General features: G+C 43.9%; 1 protein-coding gene across 8 annotated transcripts in view; it reads right to left on the bottom strand.

The window, feature by feature from the left end:
* The window catches only part of DOCK10 (dedicator of cytokinesis 10), a 280479-nt gene that overhangs the window by 208101 nt on the left and 51359 nt on the right, over window positions 1–21019 (bottom strand). For 2 of the 8 annotated variants that reach the window (XM_022567814.2, XM_022567816.2), the window contains exon 1: window positions 1813–2247. The exons of 2 other annotated variants lie outside the window; for them this stretch is intronic. In XM_022567814.2, the coding sequence (XP_022423522.2) occupies window positions 1813–1974 (162 nt within the window). In that variant the 5' untranslated portion in view covers window positions 1975–2247. Of the gene's footprint in view, window positions 1–1812; window positions 2261–21019 lie in introns of those variants that run through there. 4 more of the 8 variants (XM_022567812.3, XM_022567815.2, XM_022567811.3 and 1 more) reach the window with 4 other exon arrangements.

Below are 21019 nucleotides of genomic sequence, written 5' to 3'. Positions count from 1 at the left end.
GATCTGCAAACTATACAATCACAGTAAAATTTTGCCACTTAGGGCGGGGATCTTTGATGGGTTTGTTCATTGGTGGATTCCAAGTACCTAGAACAGTGGTTGGCCGATAGCGCATCGGCAACAAATAGCTGTGGAGTGTGTGAAGCTTCAAGTGGCCCAGAGGAAACTTTCAAGTTGCACAATAACTTTCTATGAGCACATTTTACTCTGAGTGGTCCAACATTTCCATCAGACTTCTCATAAAAATTCACGCTTCTCAGTTTTATCATTATTTCCTTAGAGACACGAACAGAGTTAAAAAGTATATTGGCTTTTGGAATAATTGATCTAAGTGTGACCTGAGGCTCTGGCGTTTAGCAGCTGTGTGATATAAACAAGGTATTCGATCTTTCTGAACCTGTTTTCCTCATCAATAAATCCATCATCACCTCATTTAATGTCAGTAAAGGTATCATATGAATTAAAAGGATCTTTGAAAAAAAACAGGGCATTGTTATTAAGTGAATTTATTATTTTTTATTTCTCAATTACTTTGAAATACAGTTTTAGGGGCAAATTTCTAGCTGCAAAATTTTATAGTCTAATTAGTAAAATTAGGAAAACTGACTGTTTTAATGACTGAGCTGGCATGAGTAATACACATAGCTATAGAATGTGTTACTGCTATTAAGAGTTAAACTTGGAGCACAAATGTGTCAAATCCTTTTAAATTTAATTTGTGAAAACTTATGGGAAAATGAGTATGAAAATATTCCCACTAATGATGATCTTAGAGATCATCTTAGATGATCTTAGAGATTATCATAGCCCCACAGTTGAAGAACAGTCTTGCCCTTTTGAAAACCAGATATTGATTTGTTGGAGAAATTGGCATAGAATGTTATAGCTTAGTATTCTGTCACTCAAAGGCACAGCCCAAGCCAAATGACTTTCATTTAAAAACTTTTAGTGTAACAGGTATTTATCATTCATTATTTACTGCATCCTTGATATCTGAACATTGAAATCTAAGAGAAAAAAGTCGATTGTGCTGAAACCACGCAGACTTCAACGCCTCCCCAATTTTGGAAACTTTAGCACACTACTTCCGTCCCAGCATTGAATTTCAGTGACTAGGCAAATCTCTCCCTGAACCTAAAGTAAGGAAAGACTAACCTCTACTTTATTCTTGCTGATCAAACAGACACACAAAGAAGGAGTAACACTATTATAATTAAAGCACAGACAAAAATGTAATTTGACAAGTGGCAAGAAACAGCTTTCTAATTAAAACACCATGCATTCCACAAAATTCTCAAAAACTTCATTCTGATTTTATGTGTAAGTTAAGCATTTTGGAAAGGCATTTCCATAGCAGCATCGGAAATAAAGGCCTCAAATACTTTGAAGTTAGAGATCTAACTACCAACATTTACACAACTCGATGGGTTACATGTGATATAAAAATATCTATCTGGGGCTCTACTTTCAAATTTGAGTTATAAAATAAAATCCACTTAATTAAACAAGACTTCCAAATTTTCTGTTTCTGCACAAAAGTTAATAACAGCATACAAAATGTTAGGCAGAAGACAGTTTCTCATAGACCAATAAACTGCACATTTTCAGGACAGATCTAAGAGAAAGAAAACCAGTTCTCTGAATAATACATGAAACAATTTTGAAAGATGTTCCCCAAACAGGAAAGCACAGTAGTAAACTCTAGGTCACACATTTCTTTATCTAAAGCTGAAAACCCAAACCTCGAACGGCAACCTCATTTCTATAATAACAGTTTAATCAACGGAGGCTGCTTTACCACAGATACCATACCATTATGATGAGGGTTCTGGGTCTACTCATTTCATCGTCACTTTCCAGAGGCAAAATTTCATGGGATGGTTCCTCCTGGCGTCGTCTACAGATGTGTGGACAGCTCCTCTGGACCACAGAACGAAAAGCCTGAAGCAGAACAATGCTGGCAGTGCAGCCCATCGCTGCATCCTGGAGCCCACAAAATAACTTCTATGTTGATGCTATGTTTGAAAACAGTGGCTCCTTGTCCCTGAAAACAGCCTACATTGCAGCTGCAGCGAGCTCACTCTCCAATCACTTCCTTGAGCTCTGATCATCTGATCACTGCCAAATAGCTTGGATGCAGAGATGGGAAAGATTTGATCCACTGAAACTGAACACACTCAGGGATATTAGAGCATTTCGCTCCGAGAGCATTGCTCAGTTCATTTAAGAGCATGTTTCCTGTTCATTACAGTGATTCTCTTCGATTCTAGTTTCAGAGGTCTGAATAAATATATCTCTCCCTCTCAGACACTTAAACAAATCACTCTTTTTCACATTAAACAACTGAAAAATTGACTTCACACTAACATTTTTTTTTAAGGCAAATGAGTGTCATACAAAGAATGACATGATTGTTTTCAAATGTTAAAACTTCCAGAAGTAAACTTTATTAGACACCTTACTAAGTGACTGGGGTTTTACTGATCAGAGCTCATAAGTTCCAGAAATGAAATGGGCTCATCTGAAACACGCAGTCCACTGAATCAAAACGATTTATCGAAAGTGTGCACGCACTAACCAAACCCATGTGAGTGACACCGGTGTTCCCCCTGTGATTTCCTCTCAATAGCATGCTTGTTCCGTTCCCACACATGCAGTTCTGCAGCCTAATACATTTTTATATTTACACAGGCGGCTCGCAGGGCTGAAAATATCTCTATTACTGAGGTCAGGCAGGGAGCTCCACCGAGCTGACCTCTTCGAAAAAGCAGCTGTACAGCATTTTCACATCCTATCAATAAGAATTCAAGGCTTCAGGAAGGACTTTGAGGTCTTTGGTAGTTAAGAGTCTAGTACTCCCTGACTCCTGTGAGACTAGTCACTTAGGAGGGAACCGGAGAGATGCTTACAAGTCACGTGACCTGCCTGGAATGGCCTCAAGATCTAATGGTACACCCTAAGAGAACAGGACAGCAGGGGATGCTTGCACCAAAAATATCTTGTGGAAAATAGATTTTGCTTACAAATGAAGAAACTATGAAATCCCCGGTAGGATTTTTCAATGTCGAGATCTTTCCGTTTAGCTAATCCTTTTGGTGTAACTCTTGGAGATTCAAAAATGTTTTCTTTGGTTTCTGGGCTCCGCAGAGCAGAGGGTGTTGCAGGAAGTTTGGAGGTTTGTTTTGCTCTAAGGTGTGCCCCAGTTAAGTGGCTTTCACAGAAGCATCTAGCAGAAGGCTCAATTAGGCATTAATTGCTCCATAATCTGTCACAACACAGCCTCGTTTTAATTGGTATGTTTGCCAGAGAAGTAAAACATTTTTTTTTTTCTTTTAAGAGGTACTGGCTACCAGTAGTTTTTCATCTCCCTATGTTTTGAGCAAACATATTTTAGTGCGGCTGGAAAAAGAAGAAAAAAATGCTAATGATGCTGGCAAGTCCCTGAACTCCCTCCGGACCTTTGTCAGAGTGCCCGGGTGCTAATCTAAACCATTTTTTTTACTCCAAACAACTAGGGCATTTACAGAAGAGAGGTTACAATTTAGCCTGTCTGGCTTGTGTATTGAATATCTATATAAATGGTGTCCACCACAGGCAAAGCATGGAGTGGGTTTCCATGATTATGAATGTGTCTTTTCAAATAGGATTGCTCCTCGGGGCTCCCTGGATGTCGGTGCTCACCCTGTCCACCCACTCCCGTACTCCATGACCTATCACTCTCCAATCATTCTCTCGGGTTCTGGTCATCTGCTCATGACCGAACAGCTCGAATGCAGCAAGACACTGACTGGAGGTGCTTGAACACTCCAGCAACTCCTGTGGGGAACAGGAAAGGGAAGGTGGATACCTCAGTTGCACACCATGGGCTTGGCAGGGAAGAGGCAGTTTGATCCCAAATTCCTTTCTAGCCACCTCTCGCTAAGTCTGGCTAACCTCTAGGGTGGCTTTTGGAGTCAGATGTTTTGGCAGATGACAAAGTCTTGGGGGAAAAAAGCGATGTGCTTTCTAGCTATTAGAGTCCTGCTTTATTCATCGATCCCTGTTCTGCCTCTGAGGAATTCATCCCTGTTATTGATGGACTGCTATTATGGACAGAGTCTCAAAATTCTCTCTCTCTCTCTCTCTCTCTCTCTCTCTCTCGCTCTCTCAACTTCCATCATCAAGGAAAGGCAACCTCCAAGAATTAGTTTCTTGTGAATTCATTACACACTACAGTTACCCAATGGACAAGAGACCGGAAGGATGAAAATCAGAGAATAATAGCTGGACATACAGTCCAGCGTTTTATGAAAATTTTCAAACGTGCAGCAAAACTGCAAGAAAGGGATCGGATTCTGAGCTCTAAGTTTGAAATAGTAAATTAAGCTGGAGGTGCGGTAGGGTGGGGGAAGAGACAGAAATCAACCCACAGACATAGGGACCTTTTTTCCCTCACATTTGGCATAGATGTTGACACACAGGAAATAGTAAAAAAGGAAGAATCAACTCCCCACAGGTGTCTGCCATTTTCTTTGAAGTACTAATAAAATGAATCATTAATTTGGCCTTCAAGCATTAAATGTGCACCGAACACTATTGCTGACAGCAGTACGTTATCTTAGAAAACATACACTCAGAGGCAAGTACTGTAATTGAGAAATGAAGTACATATGTTTCCTTCCCTTCTTTCCAAAGTCCAAGTGAAATGACAACAGAGCGGCATAGAAGGGAATATATTAATGACAGTGGGAAAGTTGGGGGCGGGATGGATCTTCGAGCAGATGAGTTTTCAGAGTTTCTCTGAAAGATGAAAAGTGAATATGGTCACATTGATCAATAACCAAAAATGAAGGATGAATAACAACTTCCAGGGCGGGAGAAGGCCGTGCAAAGAGGAGCCACAGTTTTCAACAGAGCCCTGGAGGGGCCCTCCAAGCTCGAGGAAAGTAGGCACTGGGTGTGAGAGAGTAGCTAGTGGACCCTACCCCTCACCCCAGCAGACAGAACTTTAGAGCACAGTAGCTCTCTGCAGAAGGACAAATGATTCCAGAATAAGTAGCCCAGGTGTCAGCTCCCCTTGGCCGGTGGAGGCGGGCATGTCTACAGCCTGCCCGCCTGGCTCACACACACTCTGAAGAAAAGATGGCAATGGGCACAACTGTCAGTTTGAGAGCTGAGAGTCAGGTATCAGTCTGAACCTAGTGAAGAAGGGGGCCTCTAGGACTTTTCTCCCTGTTCCCAGAGCTGGAGGGCAGAGCACTCAGGCTACCGAAACTAAGTAGAACCCTCCTTATATTTGGATTTATTCATAGAGGAACTGACAGTGTATGTACTGAGCCACATGGTTCAAGTCTAACTGATCCCGGTGGCATCCTGGAGGAAGAGGCGGCAGCAGAAGGCAGTAGAAAGGCTCCCAGTGAGCTGCAGAATCAGACACACTCCTGCTCAGTCGAGGCTCTGCCACCCATAAGCTGTGTGATCTCGAGCAAGTCGTTTAACCTCTCTGAGCCTTGAGAGTATCCGCTGTAACATGGAGATAATCCTTTACACCTGTCAGGATGTCGGCGGGAGGAGAGGACCTGAAAAGACCGGTACAGAGGGACTTCCCCATGACGCAGTGGTTAAGACTCTGCGCTCCCAAAGCAGGGGGCCTGGGTTCGATCCCTGCTCAGGGAACTAGATCCCACATGCACGCTGCAACTACGAGTTCGCTATGCCACAACTAAGGAGCCGGCGAGCTGCAACTAAGGAGCCTGCCTGCCGCAATTAAGACCCGGTGCAACCAAATAAATAAATAAAAAGACCAATAGAGAGCCTGGCCCGTAATCATCATTCACTGAGCAAGTGTGAGACTACCTGTGCTGATGGGGAGGGTGAAAGCTCGGTCTCCTCCCCAAAGCCTCCAGGTTCGGCTTAAACATGACACTGCCCCCTAGAAGCCTCCCCTGACAGACCTCGTCTCACAGCCCGAGGTAATCAGGAAGCGCAGTCCTATCACTGCACCCTGTGGGCTTCTTTCCTAACACATAAGCTGAAATTACATTCCGATGGATTTCACTTTTAAGAGCTGTCGTCCCCTCTCTGTAAGAGCTGGGATTGTGCTTCGTTCACTATAGGCCCTGTGTAACCATGCAGTAGATGCTCAGTGAATAATAATAATAACAATAATGAAACTTATAATACAGCAAGCCCTTCCATAGCACTTCTTATGTGCCAGGCACAGTTCTACTTAATATTTACACATACTGATTCATTTACATCTCCATTATGAGGTCGTGCTCTGATCACCCCCATTTTACAGTTGAGGAAACCGAGGCACAGAGAAATTAAGTGACTTCCTCCTAGACTCACAGCTATTTAAGTGGCAGAGCCAGAATTTGAATTGAGCTGGTGTGGCCACAGGGTCTGAGCTTTTTAAAACCAATTCTGAAAGCCAAATATATGCCAAGTAAACCTTTTATCTTCCAAAGGTGGATTTATACCAGGAAAACATTTGGCAAATGGCAAAGTGTAGGGATGCAACCCCGGAATATCCCCTGTGAGAGCCGGTCTGTCCTTCAGAGGAAAATTTGTGATGTTTCCTTGGATCACAGTTTCAGAAGGCAGCTAGTAGTGTTAGCAAGCTGTTTGGGGTGATAATTTAAATTTCATTTGAAAATGTAATGAATTTGATAAGATAATTTTTAAAAAGATGTGCTGTGTTCACTATGTGAAGCATTCATTGGCAGAAATGACTCACCTGTCGAAACTGGCTCTGAAAGCACACAGTTTGAATACGGAATCGTGATTGGCTTGCTTTGTGACTCCTTGATGCAACATCTGTCCTTACATACAAAGATGCTGGTTAACACCGAAATGCCCCAAGAGGCTACTTTGGGTCCAACAAGAATGAAGCCATCACCCTAGGACACCCTTTGAGCCTGGACATGGCTCCAGGAAGAAGCCTGCTGCCACTCCCCCTGGAATCCATTGGAAGCTGACAGCCTGAACACCTTGCTGTTCACAGGGAACCAGCCACCTGCTTTTCTGGGCCAGCATGAGAATTTGGTGGGGACTATGAAATTGGTGGAGTGGAACTGCCCCCAGTCTTTGTTGCCCCCTCCTTCACCACCAGCACTATTCTATACAGAGTTGTGTGATGGAAAGAAACTGGAGATCAAGGTAGAAACTTCCATCCACTTCTTTAAGTTGTAGCACATCCTTTCCATGGGAACTCAGTGCTTCGTGGAGTGAATCAATCAATCAATATGTAACGAAAACAAACTCCCCCTCTTCTTCCTCATCATTATCACCCTCAAGGTCTGAATCCTGCTGGGCTGCTTTGTAAATTTTCCAGAGGCTCAGCAATTGTTCCCAAGTGAAAGTGACCCCAAAGGAGGAGAACTCTCATAGATTAAAAGCAACTGGGGCGGGCTTCCCTGGTGGCGCAGCGGTTGAGAGTCCGCCTGCTGATGCAGGGGACACGGGTTCGTGCCCCGGTCCGGGAAGATCCCACATGCCGCGGAGCATCTGGGCCCGTGAGCCATGGCCTCTGAGCCTGCACGTCCGGAGCCTGTGCTCTGCAACGGGAGAGGCCACAGCAGTGAGAGGCCCGCGTACCGCAAAAAAAAAAAAAAAAAAAAAAGCAGCTGGGGCTTTAACCCCAAGCTGAGTAAAACCAGGTCACAGACCTGGCCACTTTCCCAGGGCAGGGATTAGAATGAATCTTTTAACTTGTCTATTTCCAGATGGGTAAGTCCCCTCAGGTATATAAACTCAATTAAATGGATAGGAGGGAGTCGATCAGTGCTTTCTTAGCTAAAAAGTGGAAAATACAACCCAGCGAAGTGATTCTCCCTGAGGCCCAGTGGCTCTTTATCAACTTGCATCTTTGCCTCTCCTGGTGCTACTTCTACTCAAGAGCTTGGGACTTGTTTATTTTGATAGTAACCATGACCTCTTTTTCCCCATCTGTGATTTGTAAAGTTCTCTTCTTTCAGCTTTTCTCTCTTCATTTTCACTTAATTATAGTGGCCTCCTCTTTACAGGCATCTTTCGCACACGCCGACATTTATTGAGTTGTACAATTAATTAATCACTTTGGAAACAGGCAGACTGTTCGTTCATTTAAGAAATCCAGGTGCTACTGCCAAGCTCTTCTTTGTCTTCATTTCCCTCCTTTTGGCACCAGTCCGGCTTAAAAGCAGAGTACTCTTTGGTTGGTACATTTAGATGCATCAGAAAATTATCCTTCATCCCTCTCTGGGGTGGCTTCCTCCTCAGCAGCCTCCTGCAGAATGTGTGGATAACGTCAATGTTCCATTAATATCATACCTTACATTTCTCAGGCTTCTATGTTTGACTGAACTCTTGTCAGGTCAGAATAAATCTTTCTTATTCTTAGTAGAAGATGGTATAGTGTTGCAGTAAGACAAAGGCTCAGGAAGCAGACTGCCAAATTTAAATCCCTGTTGAGATACTTGCTACCTTTGTGACTTAAAGCAAACATTTTAAACCTCAGTTTCCTCATCTGTTAAATGAATGAGCACTCAGGAGGATCTAATGGCCATGTCAGTGCCTGGCACAGTGCCAGACTCATGGTAAGTAAGTATTCAATACATGCGAGTTAGTTATTACTAGAAGAGAGAAGATATAAGGATTTCAAACATTGCTTGCTTTTTCCCTGTCCCTTTTACAAGTGGTATTTTTAAAAAATCTCTGGACTCTTCCTTGTTGAGTAACACACGATGTTCCCTGTGTGATGGAGGAACGAGGGTATTGGGCATGCCTCCTCCGTGCTTTGAAGTTAGCTCCCATGGTAACATGAGACAAGTTCCATAACCCCTTCCCAGTGCTTTTCCATGAATAAACACATTTGAAATAATATAATAATACCTCACTTACCCAGAGGGCACTCATTTTGCAACCTCAACTATTCTGATCACAGCCAAGCCCCGGGAAGCAAGAGAAACAGCCTCTGCAGGGCCAGAAAGAGACAGCACCCGATTCATTAATCTGGGAAGGTTACAGGAGTGGTTTAGAGGAGGGGGTCTTTGTACATTTACCATTTACAGCCACCTTAGACAGGATTCCAAAGAGGCTGCTGAACTAAGCTTGCAACAGCCTTTGACCAGAAGCACTATAATTCTGACTTGCCTTGGTCCGGTGGGAACAGGGCCGAGCCACTTAGAACTGGAAGGATGTCCCTGTTGAGGAATGGAGTGCTGACAGCCTCTAGCTTCTTCAGAGGGTTGCGGTGGCCCCAGCAATTAAACCAGCGGGCTACCGGGACCCACGCTACTAGATGGGGGTGCGGACTGTGTATCTGGGACAGAGATGAGGGCTCATGGTTCTAGCTTGGTACCTGGGAAGTGATTCGAGGTTTGAATCCTCTGAACCTTATTTTCCTCAATTCTACAACGGAACTACGATGACCTCTTTTGCAGAGTTATTAGAACAAAAGACATGCTATGTAGGAAACACTGGCATAGATGGCAGATTTTATCACTCTTTTACCTGCATTATTAATAAAACTATTATGTTTATTATCATTATTATTCCAAGAAAGTGCCAAAGAGGGTAAGTAACAGTCCTGTAAGTCAAGGTTCAACGCTAATACAGTCACATGTAAACACACAAACATAAGAGAGAGCCTTGGCACTAGAATGAATTGGCAAGGTCAAGAGTGAGGTGAGGCAGGAAGCGTCCTTGGCTCCTTTACACCACCTAGTTGCCTGAGTCCAACTAACTTAAAGGTACAAGCACCCACAAAAGGAAGGGCTGACAAAATAGACTGACAAAAGTAAAGGAAATCAGTATCCCTAGCATCTGGGACTATAAACATCATAAAGGTCGTAAACTGTACAGTGTTCTAGTCCAGGGCAATAATGAGAGCTCACGATAATGACACTGATGCATCAGGAAAAGTCAAATTATGTCCAGGGGCGACAGCTTCAGAAGGAAGAGAAACCTGTGAAACATTCGAGATAAACTTCCACCAGAGACTGTTTTTAGTTTTTAAAAGTTTATGATTAAATGGGGTCAATTTTGTGATCTTCACAAGTTAGCTATGTAAAAAATGTTCTCAGCTGAGGCTGGATCAATGAGCTATTAACTGTACTTTCAGTACTTGTTCTATTTTATTTTCTGTGTTCATTTCTTACCCCTTTGAATTGTGGCCGGAATTAGCCACCCACGTCCTAAACATTCCAAGTTAAACCTCATTTATAATAAATCATGAATTGCTTTCCAAACATGAAAATGGCAGTCTTTTAAGTCATTTACAAATGTGCTTTCCAAACCAATTCAAGAGCTGAAAAGGATCGTGTCAACCTGAGCAAATCTCAACTCTGCATTCTTTGCCAGGACTCAGGGGAGCAGCCCAACATATAATTTTAGAATTGGTGCAAAGCACCCAGCTCAGGCTGTTGAAAGGAAAGGAGGACAAAGCAAGGTTTAAACCCAGTAGGAGAAGGAGGGGCGGAGCTATATTCAAAAGATTAACTTGATAAGATAATGTTCAGCTTCTCTTTAAACCCTAAACTACAGGATGTGGATTCTTCAAGTTTGTGTTCCTATTATCTCTGGTTGCTGCTACTGACAAATGAAGCTACTGCAGTTCTGCAGGGTGACTTGGGTACCCTGCATTCCAGTGGGATGTGATGGCCACAGCAGTGGATGGGGTTTGGGCTCCAACACTAATTAAGACTTCAGACAGTCCTTGTTACTTCTCTCTCTCTGGATCTAAGTTTGCTTGTCCATAAAGTTAGAGAGTTAGAATAGATAAGCTCAGGTTCCTTCTAGGTCTAGGGTCTAAAAGCTTTCTCCAACTGCGGATTCACAAAGACCAATAACACATGTCTGGGCTTTGGGGTCAGTCACATGTAAACATACAAACAAAAGAGGGGGAGATAGAAAAAGTTGTTGCTGGTATCTCCCACATTCCCCCTGCCAATATTTTTTTTAAAGGCTACAGTGACTCACAAACAATGTTGAAAAAGAGGTAAAAGCACTCTGAAGAGTGAGGGGGAAGAGGAAAACATTGGAACTGATGTAGTGGATGGGGGTCCAACTAAATCCATTTCCTTTTTTTGGTGATCAAGTCGTTTGCCAAGTCAGAAGCCAGCAGGACTTTATCCTACCTGCTCCCTTCCCTGATCCAGCCCAATAGCCAGAATCTTCACCACAATGCGCTCTAATAGGTACACAGCAACACCCTATGGAGTGGAAGCAGGATGATGGTACGGTAACGGTTAAGACTCGTTGGCTTTCCTCCAGAGGTTGATCCTTTTGGTGTCCCACAGATCTGAGCTTGTCACTACCTGTATTTGTGACCCTGAGCAAACAACCTTTTTTTTTTTTTTTTTTTTTTTTTGCGGTACGCAGACCTCTCACTGTCATGGCCTTTCCCATTGCGGAGCACAGGCTCCGGACGCGCAGGCTCAGCGGCCATGGCTCACGGGCCCAGCCGCTCCGCGGCATGTGGGATCTTCCTGGACCGGGGCACGAACCCGCGTCCCCTGCATCGGCAGGCGGACATTAAACCACTGCGCCACCAGGGAAGCCCTGAGCAAACAACCTTTTGATCTTCGTTTCCATTGCAGTGAAATGGGGGTGATGACAGTGTACCCCTACCTTATACGATGAGAAGGAGTAACTGAGATAATCCAAATGAAGTACTTAACACGCTCAACACCGTGCCCGGGACGGAGTAAGGACTCAATAAATAGAGAGCCTTTGCTATTTATGAACTCAACTCGGGGACTTTCTGAGTTGACAGCTACACACCCAGTGAGGCAGTGTGCCTCTCACTGCTGGGCGACATTAGGAGTCATGGAGAAACAGAAAACCTCCCCTAGTAGGAGAAATTTCTAGGCTCCCAGCATTTTAGAAGAGAAGAATGCAAGACAGAATACAGGATGTTAATGTTTACCCTTTAGGCAAAGTATTGTCATCCTGTTTTCTATTCAGGACCAGAAAGGAACAGGAGGAAGACACATTTCAGGGAACTGAATTCTGACTACGGGAAAGTCTCTCCCTCCCTCCCCTTCGCCCACTATGACCCCTACCCAAGGAGGACACAGGAGCCCTGCCCTGCACTGAGGAGGGGGCTACAAAAGCCCTGCCCAGCCTGTGGCCAGCTTAACATCAGCCTAGACTACACAGTCCTTATTGGAGCCGGAAGCAGCCCAGCAGGTGGCCGAGCTGCCAGCGAACAAAGCTGCAGAGCCAATGGCGATTTTCCTCAGGGCTGCTGGATTCTGTGAGGCTGAGCTCCCAGCCTCCACGCTGCTATGCTTCTACTCTGAAAAACCCTGAAACCTGGCCATACAAGGATTTCCCAAATTCAACTGCCTGTGCCCTTAGGTCTTTAGAAGTATATGTGTGATCAGGATAGGATTCTATTACATTCCTCAAAGGCAATGCCAGATATCTCAGTGCAAATCTTAATAAAGATTTAATGTGCACCCAACCAAGGGATGAAGAGAACAAATTTCCGATGAACATATTTTGGCTTTTAAAGTAGTCTATCACTACACATCTATGAATAAGGACGTAGCGTTTCAGATCACTTTGTAATTCATTTAATATATCAAATTTATTTGGAAAGGACTAGCCTAACAATTTATATTATGACCACCTTTGTAGGAGGTAATGGGGCTATAAGCTTAAGAAGCAAGTTTAGGGCTTCCCTGGTGGCGCAGTGGTTGAGAGTCCGCCTGCCGATGCAGGGGACACGGGTTCGTGCCCCGGTCCGGGAAGATCCCACGTGCCGCGGAGCGGCTGGGCCCGTGAGCCATGGCCGCTGTGCCTGCGCGTCCGGAGCCTGTGCTCCGCAATAGGAGAGGCCATAACAGCGAGAGGCCCGCGTACCGCAAAAAAAAAAAAGAAGCAAGTTGAACCTTGTCATCAGAGGCAGTACTGTCTAGTAGATGTGCTGGGCATGGAGGACTCTGCAGAACTCCAGCCTGGTTTTGAAAGTCAGGTCTGTGTCTTCCTAGCTTGAAAATCTTCAGCAACTCACGTGACTCTTCCTCACTTTCAGACCCACCTCAGAGGACTGCTGTGAGAATTAATAGAGATAATGCATGTAAAAGTACATACGTGATATGTTAACAGCTGTTTTGGAACGGTGCTGCAAGGTCCCATCACCTGGTACTGATGTACAGCCGTGGTTTCAGATTTCTACCTATTTCCGTGCAAAGGCGGACCTACCCACCTGTGACAAACTCTGGATGAGATGGTGTGTGGTCAGGAGGGCCCTTGGATACTACTTTTAGTTATGACAGGAAGTGGGTGTTGGTATAGCGGTGATGAAAACATGGTTAACTGTGTGAATCTTAGTAAATTCATCATTTTCAGGATGTGGAAAGTGACCATGGCTGCATTTTAAAGTTTTTTTGTGTTTTTTTCTTTTTTCAGGAAAAGGTATTGCACATGAGGGAAGGTTTTTAAGTATGCATTGCTCACACCTGTGGCCATCAACTCGCTTTAGCATGAAAAGGACACTAATGATTTTCAAAATTCAATTTTGACAGAAACCAAGTCTGTTTAGATGAGGTGCACTTGTACGTGGCGTAGTTGTTCTTAGGCCTTTTAGCCAGTTTTGTGATTGATACTGTTTGTTTCACTGGAATTGATTGTGGGATAATTTGGGTCAATGGGTAAGTTGTCCAAAATAAAAGGCTGGGCCATTACTTGGCTTAGCCATTTCTCCTTCAATAAAATTCTTGCTCAAGTCTTTTGTACCAAACTGCTCACATCTTCCAGCCCTTAAAATAAATTTCTCTTAAGTCTTCTACCCACTCCAGCAAGCACCCCATCTCTCTCCTCTCCATTCCAGCCCCACATGGTAAAAGCTCACGTTATAGCTGGGGGTCAGACGCAGTGGGACCTGGTGGTCACCAGGGGTGGGGATGGGGGCGAAAGAGGATAAGCTGCCCAGTGCGACACAGAATATCAGAACTAAATCAGCAGCAAATAAATCCTAAAGACGAGGCATCCGTCAAAACTTAAGGGGACCGGTAAACATGAATCAGAACACAGTGGTTTACAGGCTGGCATGAGGGGTCTGATGCCAGAGTCCGAGTCCTGGCTCAGCCACGGATCATCAATGTGATGATGGATAAGGGACTTCACGTCTTGGTGTCTCATCTGTAAACTGAGGAAAGTAAGTGTGGTAACAGTGGCCACATAATTGACCGTCCAAACCAGGACCCTTTTAGAGGGTGCTATTAATAATGACTCCAAGACATTAGGCATAAATAGGGGCTATGCACAGACAAAATCGGATGCACGGTCACCTTGGTAATAATTTCTAATGTGTATGATTGCTATGAAAATCAAGTAAGGTAAAAAAATCAGATAAGGTAATCCATGTGAAATCATTTAGGCGAGTGTTTGGTATAATTGTGTCAATAAATGTTAGTAACATGAGCAGGACTTAAGGGTCGAGGGGTCCAGTTTGAACAACACGACGATAAGTGCTGAGCAGCTTTCGATGTTGGTTCTTCATGGAGGTAGCTGGCTTGCAAGGAGAGTAAATTTCAGGCTGGCAGGGGATGTGGGCTCCAGACATGAGGCTGGAGGAGGGGTAGGAACAAGGTTTGAGGCTTCATTAATCATGCTGACTGAGCTTAGGGGCAGGAGAAGGAAAGAAAAGAGTTCCAACTTAGCGTTCATGTGGCCTCCCAAGAACCAGATCTCCTCTATACCTGGGATCCCTAAATCCTCACTTCTACCTTCAAAATCTACTCCAACCCCCCAAAGGCCTATTTCCACATTTCCATCTAGATATTCCGTGCCCTGCCAAGTTCAACATTGCCTTTGGGCTTTGTTTCTGAGTCACCTCTGCCTTGCAACTGTCCTGTTTTTTTTTTTTAATTTTATTTTTTACTTTATATTGGAGTATAGTTGATTCACAGTGTGTTGGTTTCAGGTGTACAGCAAAGCGAATCAGTTATACATATACATATACCCATTCTATTTCAGATTGTTTTTCCATGTAGGTTATTATAGAATGCTGGGTAGAGTTCCCCGCACTATACAGTAGGCCCTTGTTGATTATTTATTTTATATGTAGTAGTGGTCCTCTTGGTTTTAATGGCTGCGCCATTGTTCCTCAGACTTTGGGGTAACCTTTGCTGTCTCCTTCTTCACAGTCATCCACATGCAACGGGCAACAAGTCCAGCTCACAGGCGCTGCTGACGGAGGCCAGGAGGACAGGAATCAGACAGCAGCCTGTGCTGGGAATACATGCGAAACCCAGGCTTGATGACACAGGTGGCTAATCTCAAGAACAGTGAGCCCGAGGATTGAAGTCCAGAACTCCCAGCAAGCCAAGGAGGACCAGAGTAGAGTCCAAAAAGAGTCACTACCAGACATGCCATGTGATCCAAAGCCATGAGAGGATTTTAGATCTGGAGACAGATTCCCAGAGGCAAGACCGGGGTCCAAAAGAGAGTGGTGAACCCAAGGGGGCTCCAGAAGAGAGGGATGTGGGTGTGTAGGCTTGGGGATATGGACAACATTCTGTGGAACAAACACGCATCTCTCCAGCTATCTCTTGTCTGTGTTTCCCCCAGTATAGGTTCCAAAATCTGTGAAGGTCTGTACCCTCAGATCTCCCAGGGACTTGTGAACACAGCTGCATGTTTCAATTCCTAGCGCCACCCAACCCCAGCTCTAGTTCTTATTACTTGCAATCTCATGGTATTCCAAGAGCCAGACATTGATGATTTAAAAATGGCAATCTAGGGCTTCCCTGGTGGCGCAGTGGTTGGGACACTGCCTGCCGATGCAGGGGACACGGGTTCGTGCCCCGGTCCGGGAAGATCCCACGTGCCACGGAGCGGCTGGGCCCATGATGGTCGCTGAGCCTGCGTGTCCGGAGCCTGTGCTCCGCAACGGGAGAGGCCACAACAGTGAGAGGCCCGTGTACCGCAAAAAAAAAAAAAAAAAAAATGGCAATCTAAAAATAAATGGCAATCTATTTCCAATTTCCAATTAGAGTTACATGTTACACGAGTTATAAGTTTTCTATGTATTTTCTTAATATTTTGCTTCTCTTACTGCTTGTCTGTGAGTCAGCACGAGCAGATGAATGAAAATGAATGAACAAGTGGCAAACCAAGTTACTAAAATCATTCAGAAGCATCTGGTTTTACTTGGCTCAGCACCTTTCTGTTATTTGTATTATTGTTGTTCTTTTAAAATGTTTACTCACACCCTGCCTACATTCTCCCTAGCGTCAGAAGCAAGGCCTATCTCTGCGCACTCTCCAGCATCTTGCTCCGTCCATCATTCCCCTCCCCCTCTACTGGCTCCTTCCCCTCGGCAGCATAAAAGCTTCTCCCACAGATTATATAAACAAACTAAAAAAAACCTCTTTCAACCCTGAAAATTCTATGGCTACCGCACTCTCTCGCCTTCCCTCACAGGCAAACAACTGCAAAGCATCATCTAAAGACCCTATTTCTTTCCTTCCTCTTTTCCCATTCTTTCTTAACCCCCCGGCACCCACTTCATCGAACTCTCTTCACCAAAGGGTCACCAGCCAGCCCAGCCATGTGATTTCTAGATGGAAAAAAGATTGCTGACATCCTTCAGTGTACTTTTTCTCTTACAAAACTGTTCTTGAAATATCGCTCACAGCATGAAATTTCACATGCAAACCTTCAAGGTTGCTTCCACGTGGCTATCCCAGGGAGCAGGTTCAGCTTAATGAGGTGTTAATATGTCAACTTTCCTTCCTCCCTCCCTCCCTTCCTTCCTAATAAGCATGGAAAGAAGAAAGGAAGGGAGGGAGGGAGGGAAGAAAGGAAGGGAGGGAGGGAGGGAAGAAAGGAAAGGAAGAAGTTTTCTCCATTTAATGAATATTTACTAAAGGTGAGTCTGCGCCAGGCACTGTCCCAGGCTCAGGCGATAGAGCAGTGAACACGGACATGAGAGCTCTTGCCCTTCGGGGCTCACATTCTGATGTCAGTCTCAAATAAAATATGATTTCCTCTTAGGAAAAGCTTACCTGTAAATACCATGATGGTGTTTAGGATTCTCTAGCCTAAAATGAGCACTGCCTGGTGTAATGTCCGTAATTTCAGAGGAGAAAAATTAAGCCCAAAGAAGCAACTTTTCCCAGGTCTCCAACCTGATAGTTACAATCTGACAATACTCAGAGTAAATATTAGAATTTATTTTATTGCATGCCAAGTACTTGGAAAAACTCAGCGATGGGCTGAAAGCTTTATTATTTGTGATGTAACAAGTTCCCTCTGATGGCTCTTCAGAACGCACCCTGCTTTAGAAAACTTCGGTCTATCAAAGGGTAAGAGAATGTGGCTTTTCCTATCATACAATTTATATGCAAAAATACTGCTGGCCCCAAGGAGCTGATGCACGGTGAGTCTTCTGAAGCTACACAAATTATGTCCTATTATTTATAAAAAAGTCCTGGGATCACTCAAGCTATACACACACACACATACACACACACACAATTACTAGCTTCACAGGTCACGCTTCAGTCTCATTGCTGCAGTTTCTAATGGTTCGTGGGTCTGGTTTCTAAAAACACAAGGAAAGAATCACGACCTCTGAGGAACTCTTAGTGTTGGGAAATATATATTCTGTTTATTACAGTCATTAATGGAATTGTGCTTTCCGTGTATGGAAGACCAAAAGGTAAATGCTTTAACAGAGCAAGAAACAACCCACTTTATTCCTCCTTTTATTCCTCCTCTCTCTTCTTTTTTCTTTATTTTGGTAAGAACGCTCAACATGAGATCTACCCTTCTAATTAATGTTTAAGTGGACAGTACAGTATTGTTACCTATGGGCACAAGGTAGTACAGCGAATCTTGAGAACCTACTCATCTTACAGAACTGAACTTCATACCCATTGATTAGCAACCCCTCTTTCCTCCTCCCCACTTTAAAAAATAAATAGATGTATTTTTTAGAGTGACCAAGCCCACTTTTAAACCGTTTTGTTTTGAGCACTTCCTGTCCACAGCTCATGGAAAGTAATACCGCCAATTCTGCTAGGAGGCCAACAGAATTTCAACACAGTCACAACATCTGGAGGGTGTCTTTGCCAAAAGTAGGGCAGGATCAAGGGACTGGAATGTGAGTCCATGTGCCAGCCATGGCCTCTCTGCATTTCCTTTAGAGAAAGGGGCTTCGGAACAGTGCTCTAGCTGTTCCTAGAAAGAAAAGCAGTTACTAGAAAGTGATGTGTTAATTTGGCATTGAAGGAGTTAACCTACTGAACCGGTTTAGTGCTGTTTCCTGCCAACAGTGGGGAGGCAAAGATTATTATGAGAAGTGGCATCTTATCAGCATTTTTATTGAAAAAATTTTTTTTAACTTTTTATTTTATATTGGAGTATAGTTGATTAACAATGTTGTGTTAGTTTCACGTGTAAGGCAAAGTGGTTCAATTATACATATACATGTATCTATTCTTTTTCAAATTCTTTTCCCATTTAGGTTGTTACATAATATTGAGCAGAGTCCCCTGTGCTACACAACAGGACCTTGGTTGCCATCCATTTTAAATACGGCAGTGTGTACATGTCAATCCCAAACTCCCTAACTATCTCTTCCACCCACCCTTCCCGTCTGGTAACCATAAGTTCGTTCTCTAAGTCTGTGAGTCTTAACAGCATTTTTAAATGATTAGCTTTAAAGTTACTGGTTAGCTAATAATAGTAGAAGTAATAATAGTAGTAGTTTCGGCAATCTTTCAGAGTATATGTATTCAGCAATAGGTATAGAGAAGGCAAGAGCAGGTGCTGGGGATGTTGCTAAGCCATGGGCAGGGCTTACCAGAGGTGTGCAACGGTATACAACAAATCGCCTAAAATCGAGTTTTATTCAAAGTATTGGGTTGGCCAAAAAGTTCATTCGGAGTTTCCTGTAACCGATGAAAACCTCGAATGAACTTTTTGGCCAACCCAATACTATGAAAGGTCAGAGAGGGGCAGTTAATTCGGCCAGGACAGTTAGATATGGTTTCTTTAGAGGCTAAAAGATTTGAGCGGCATTATGAAGGATGGTTAAAAGACGTTTGGGAAGTAAAGTGCGGAAAAGGGTTTCAATCATGAACTGCTGTGCCCCTCCTGAAGGCATCCCACTTATGCAGACGGATGCACTTCTCTGCCTGAGGCTGAAATCTTTTACTATAAGCACTGCCCCCTGGTGTCCACTGTGAGAAGAGGCCTCAAGTGCAAACGTTCATCCTCTTTGCCATATTGCTCTATAAGAATGACCAAAGTGTCATCCTTAGCATCATTTCTTCAAGTTTCACCCCTAAGTCGTACAATGAATAAAGGTGAGCTCTGACCAGGAACTGCGATAATAACAATAACAACCACACGCAAAGCTTTCTCAATGAGTTTACGCAGAAATAAATCTGCTTCTTCTTAGGGCCCTTTACTGACCGACGTGAAAGAGAATTACTTCCATTTATTTCTTCGGCCTTAGTGGCTGAGATTTGGTCAACCATTCAGCGCTCTTTGACTGGCGAGTAGACTGAGATACAGAAAGTGTTTCAGAGACTGCTTATCACAGTGTGACAACAGCTGGGCCACGCCTCAAGGAGTTGGTCATCGGCTTAGGCAGACAGAAAGATGCATCCACATATGCAGAAGGAAAGGAATCAGTAAATAGCCTCTCATTACCCACAGCTCCCAGGAAGGGCTTTGAGTGTTGTTAGATGCTCAGAACCCACTGAAGAGTCGGTAAGAACAATGTCAGTGCAGACTGCCCTGGGGTGGACAGGTGAGAACCACCGAAGAATGAGCAGGGAAAGTTTTAGAAGGTGTCAAATGCCATCTCTAATTAAGAATGGAAAGGAATTTCAGGAGGTTACAGTTACAGTTTGGAGTTGGAATTTGGAGTAAATATCCTCAAGGACAGTTTGAGCTTTCTGAGGGTGGGAGGTGGGCCTTTGTTCCACCATATTCCACCAGAAGATGGATCTTAGCAGCAGAACTATCTCTGGCAGTGCAATGCTCTCAATTAGGGTCAGAGTGGAGACACACAATCCTGAAGTCATGTTTTACTGATTGCGTTGACTTCACATTTAATCAAATGAACCTTTTGTTCAAAAAACACATATCCAAAGCACAGACACACTCTCTGTTGATTTTAGTTTCAAATAAAAGGTTTTATCTAAAAGCAGTCCTGTTCCAAATTTTATGGAGTGGAGTCAATGGTATTTCATTAGCACCCTTGATCCCTAATGACTTTCCTTCTCTGCTAAAACTACAAGAAATATTGTCTTGAAAGTTCTATGAGATGCATTTATCCTGATAATATAAGGTCAATGACTTCCAAGCCACTTTGGGGAGAAAAGCCACGTTTTTTCCTTTGAAATGTTCAAAGGCAACTAGAGACTTATATCTGCTCCTCAGGCCTAATCGTAACAGAGCCCACTGTTAAGTTTGGTAAGTCTATGGAAAGTAAATATTAGAATGACAAAACCAAGAAGCTATTTGATAATCCTAAAACTGATGACGCCTAACATTTCTTGAACATGTCTTATTCACTTAGCATTTTCTTACTTAATCTGTGATGTAAGCATATGATTAGCTCTTGTAGTGGGTTTAATGTGGCGTTCAAAAAGATACGTCCTTGGGCTTCCCTGGTGGCGCAGTGGTTGAGAGTCCGCCTGCTGATGCAGGGGACACGGGTTCGTGCTCCGGTCCGGGAAGATCCCGCATGCCGCGGAGCGGCTGGGCCCGTGAGCCGTGGCCGCTGAACCTGCGCGTCCGGAGCCTGTGCTCCGCAACGGGAGAAGCCACAACAGTGAGAGGCCCGCGTACCGCCAAAAAAAAAAGAAAGAAGCAAGGAAAGATCTGCCCTGAGAACCTTCAGAGGGAGGACAGACCTGCTGACTACTAGATTTGCTGACTACTTCCGACCTGTGAGAAATTTCTGGTGCTGTAAGCTACCCGTTTGTGGTAATTGGTTATAGCCCCGGGACACTAATGCATCCCTATTTTAAAGCTGAGAAACCTGAAGCTCAGACAGGTCAAATAACTTCCCAGGGCCACATGG

Source organism: Delphinapterus leucas, chromosome 8, assembly GCF_059928025.1.
Source record: "Delphinapterus leucas isolate spDelLeu-1000000601 "Yukka" chromosome 8, BTC_Dleu_Yukka2, whole genome shotgun sequence".
NCBI classification, from domain to species: Eukaryota; Metazoa; Chordata; class Mammalia; order Artiodactyla; family Monodontidae; genus Delphinapterus; species Delphinapterus leucas.
This window is presented reverse-complemented; position numbering and strand designations above follow the sequence as displayed.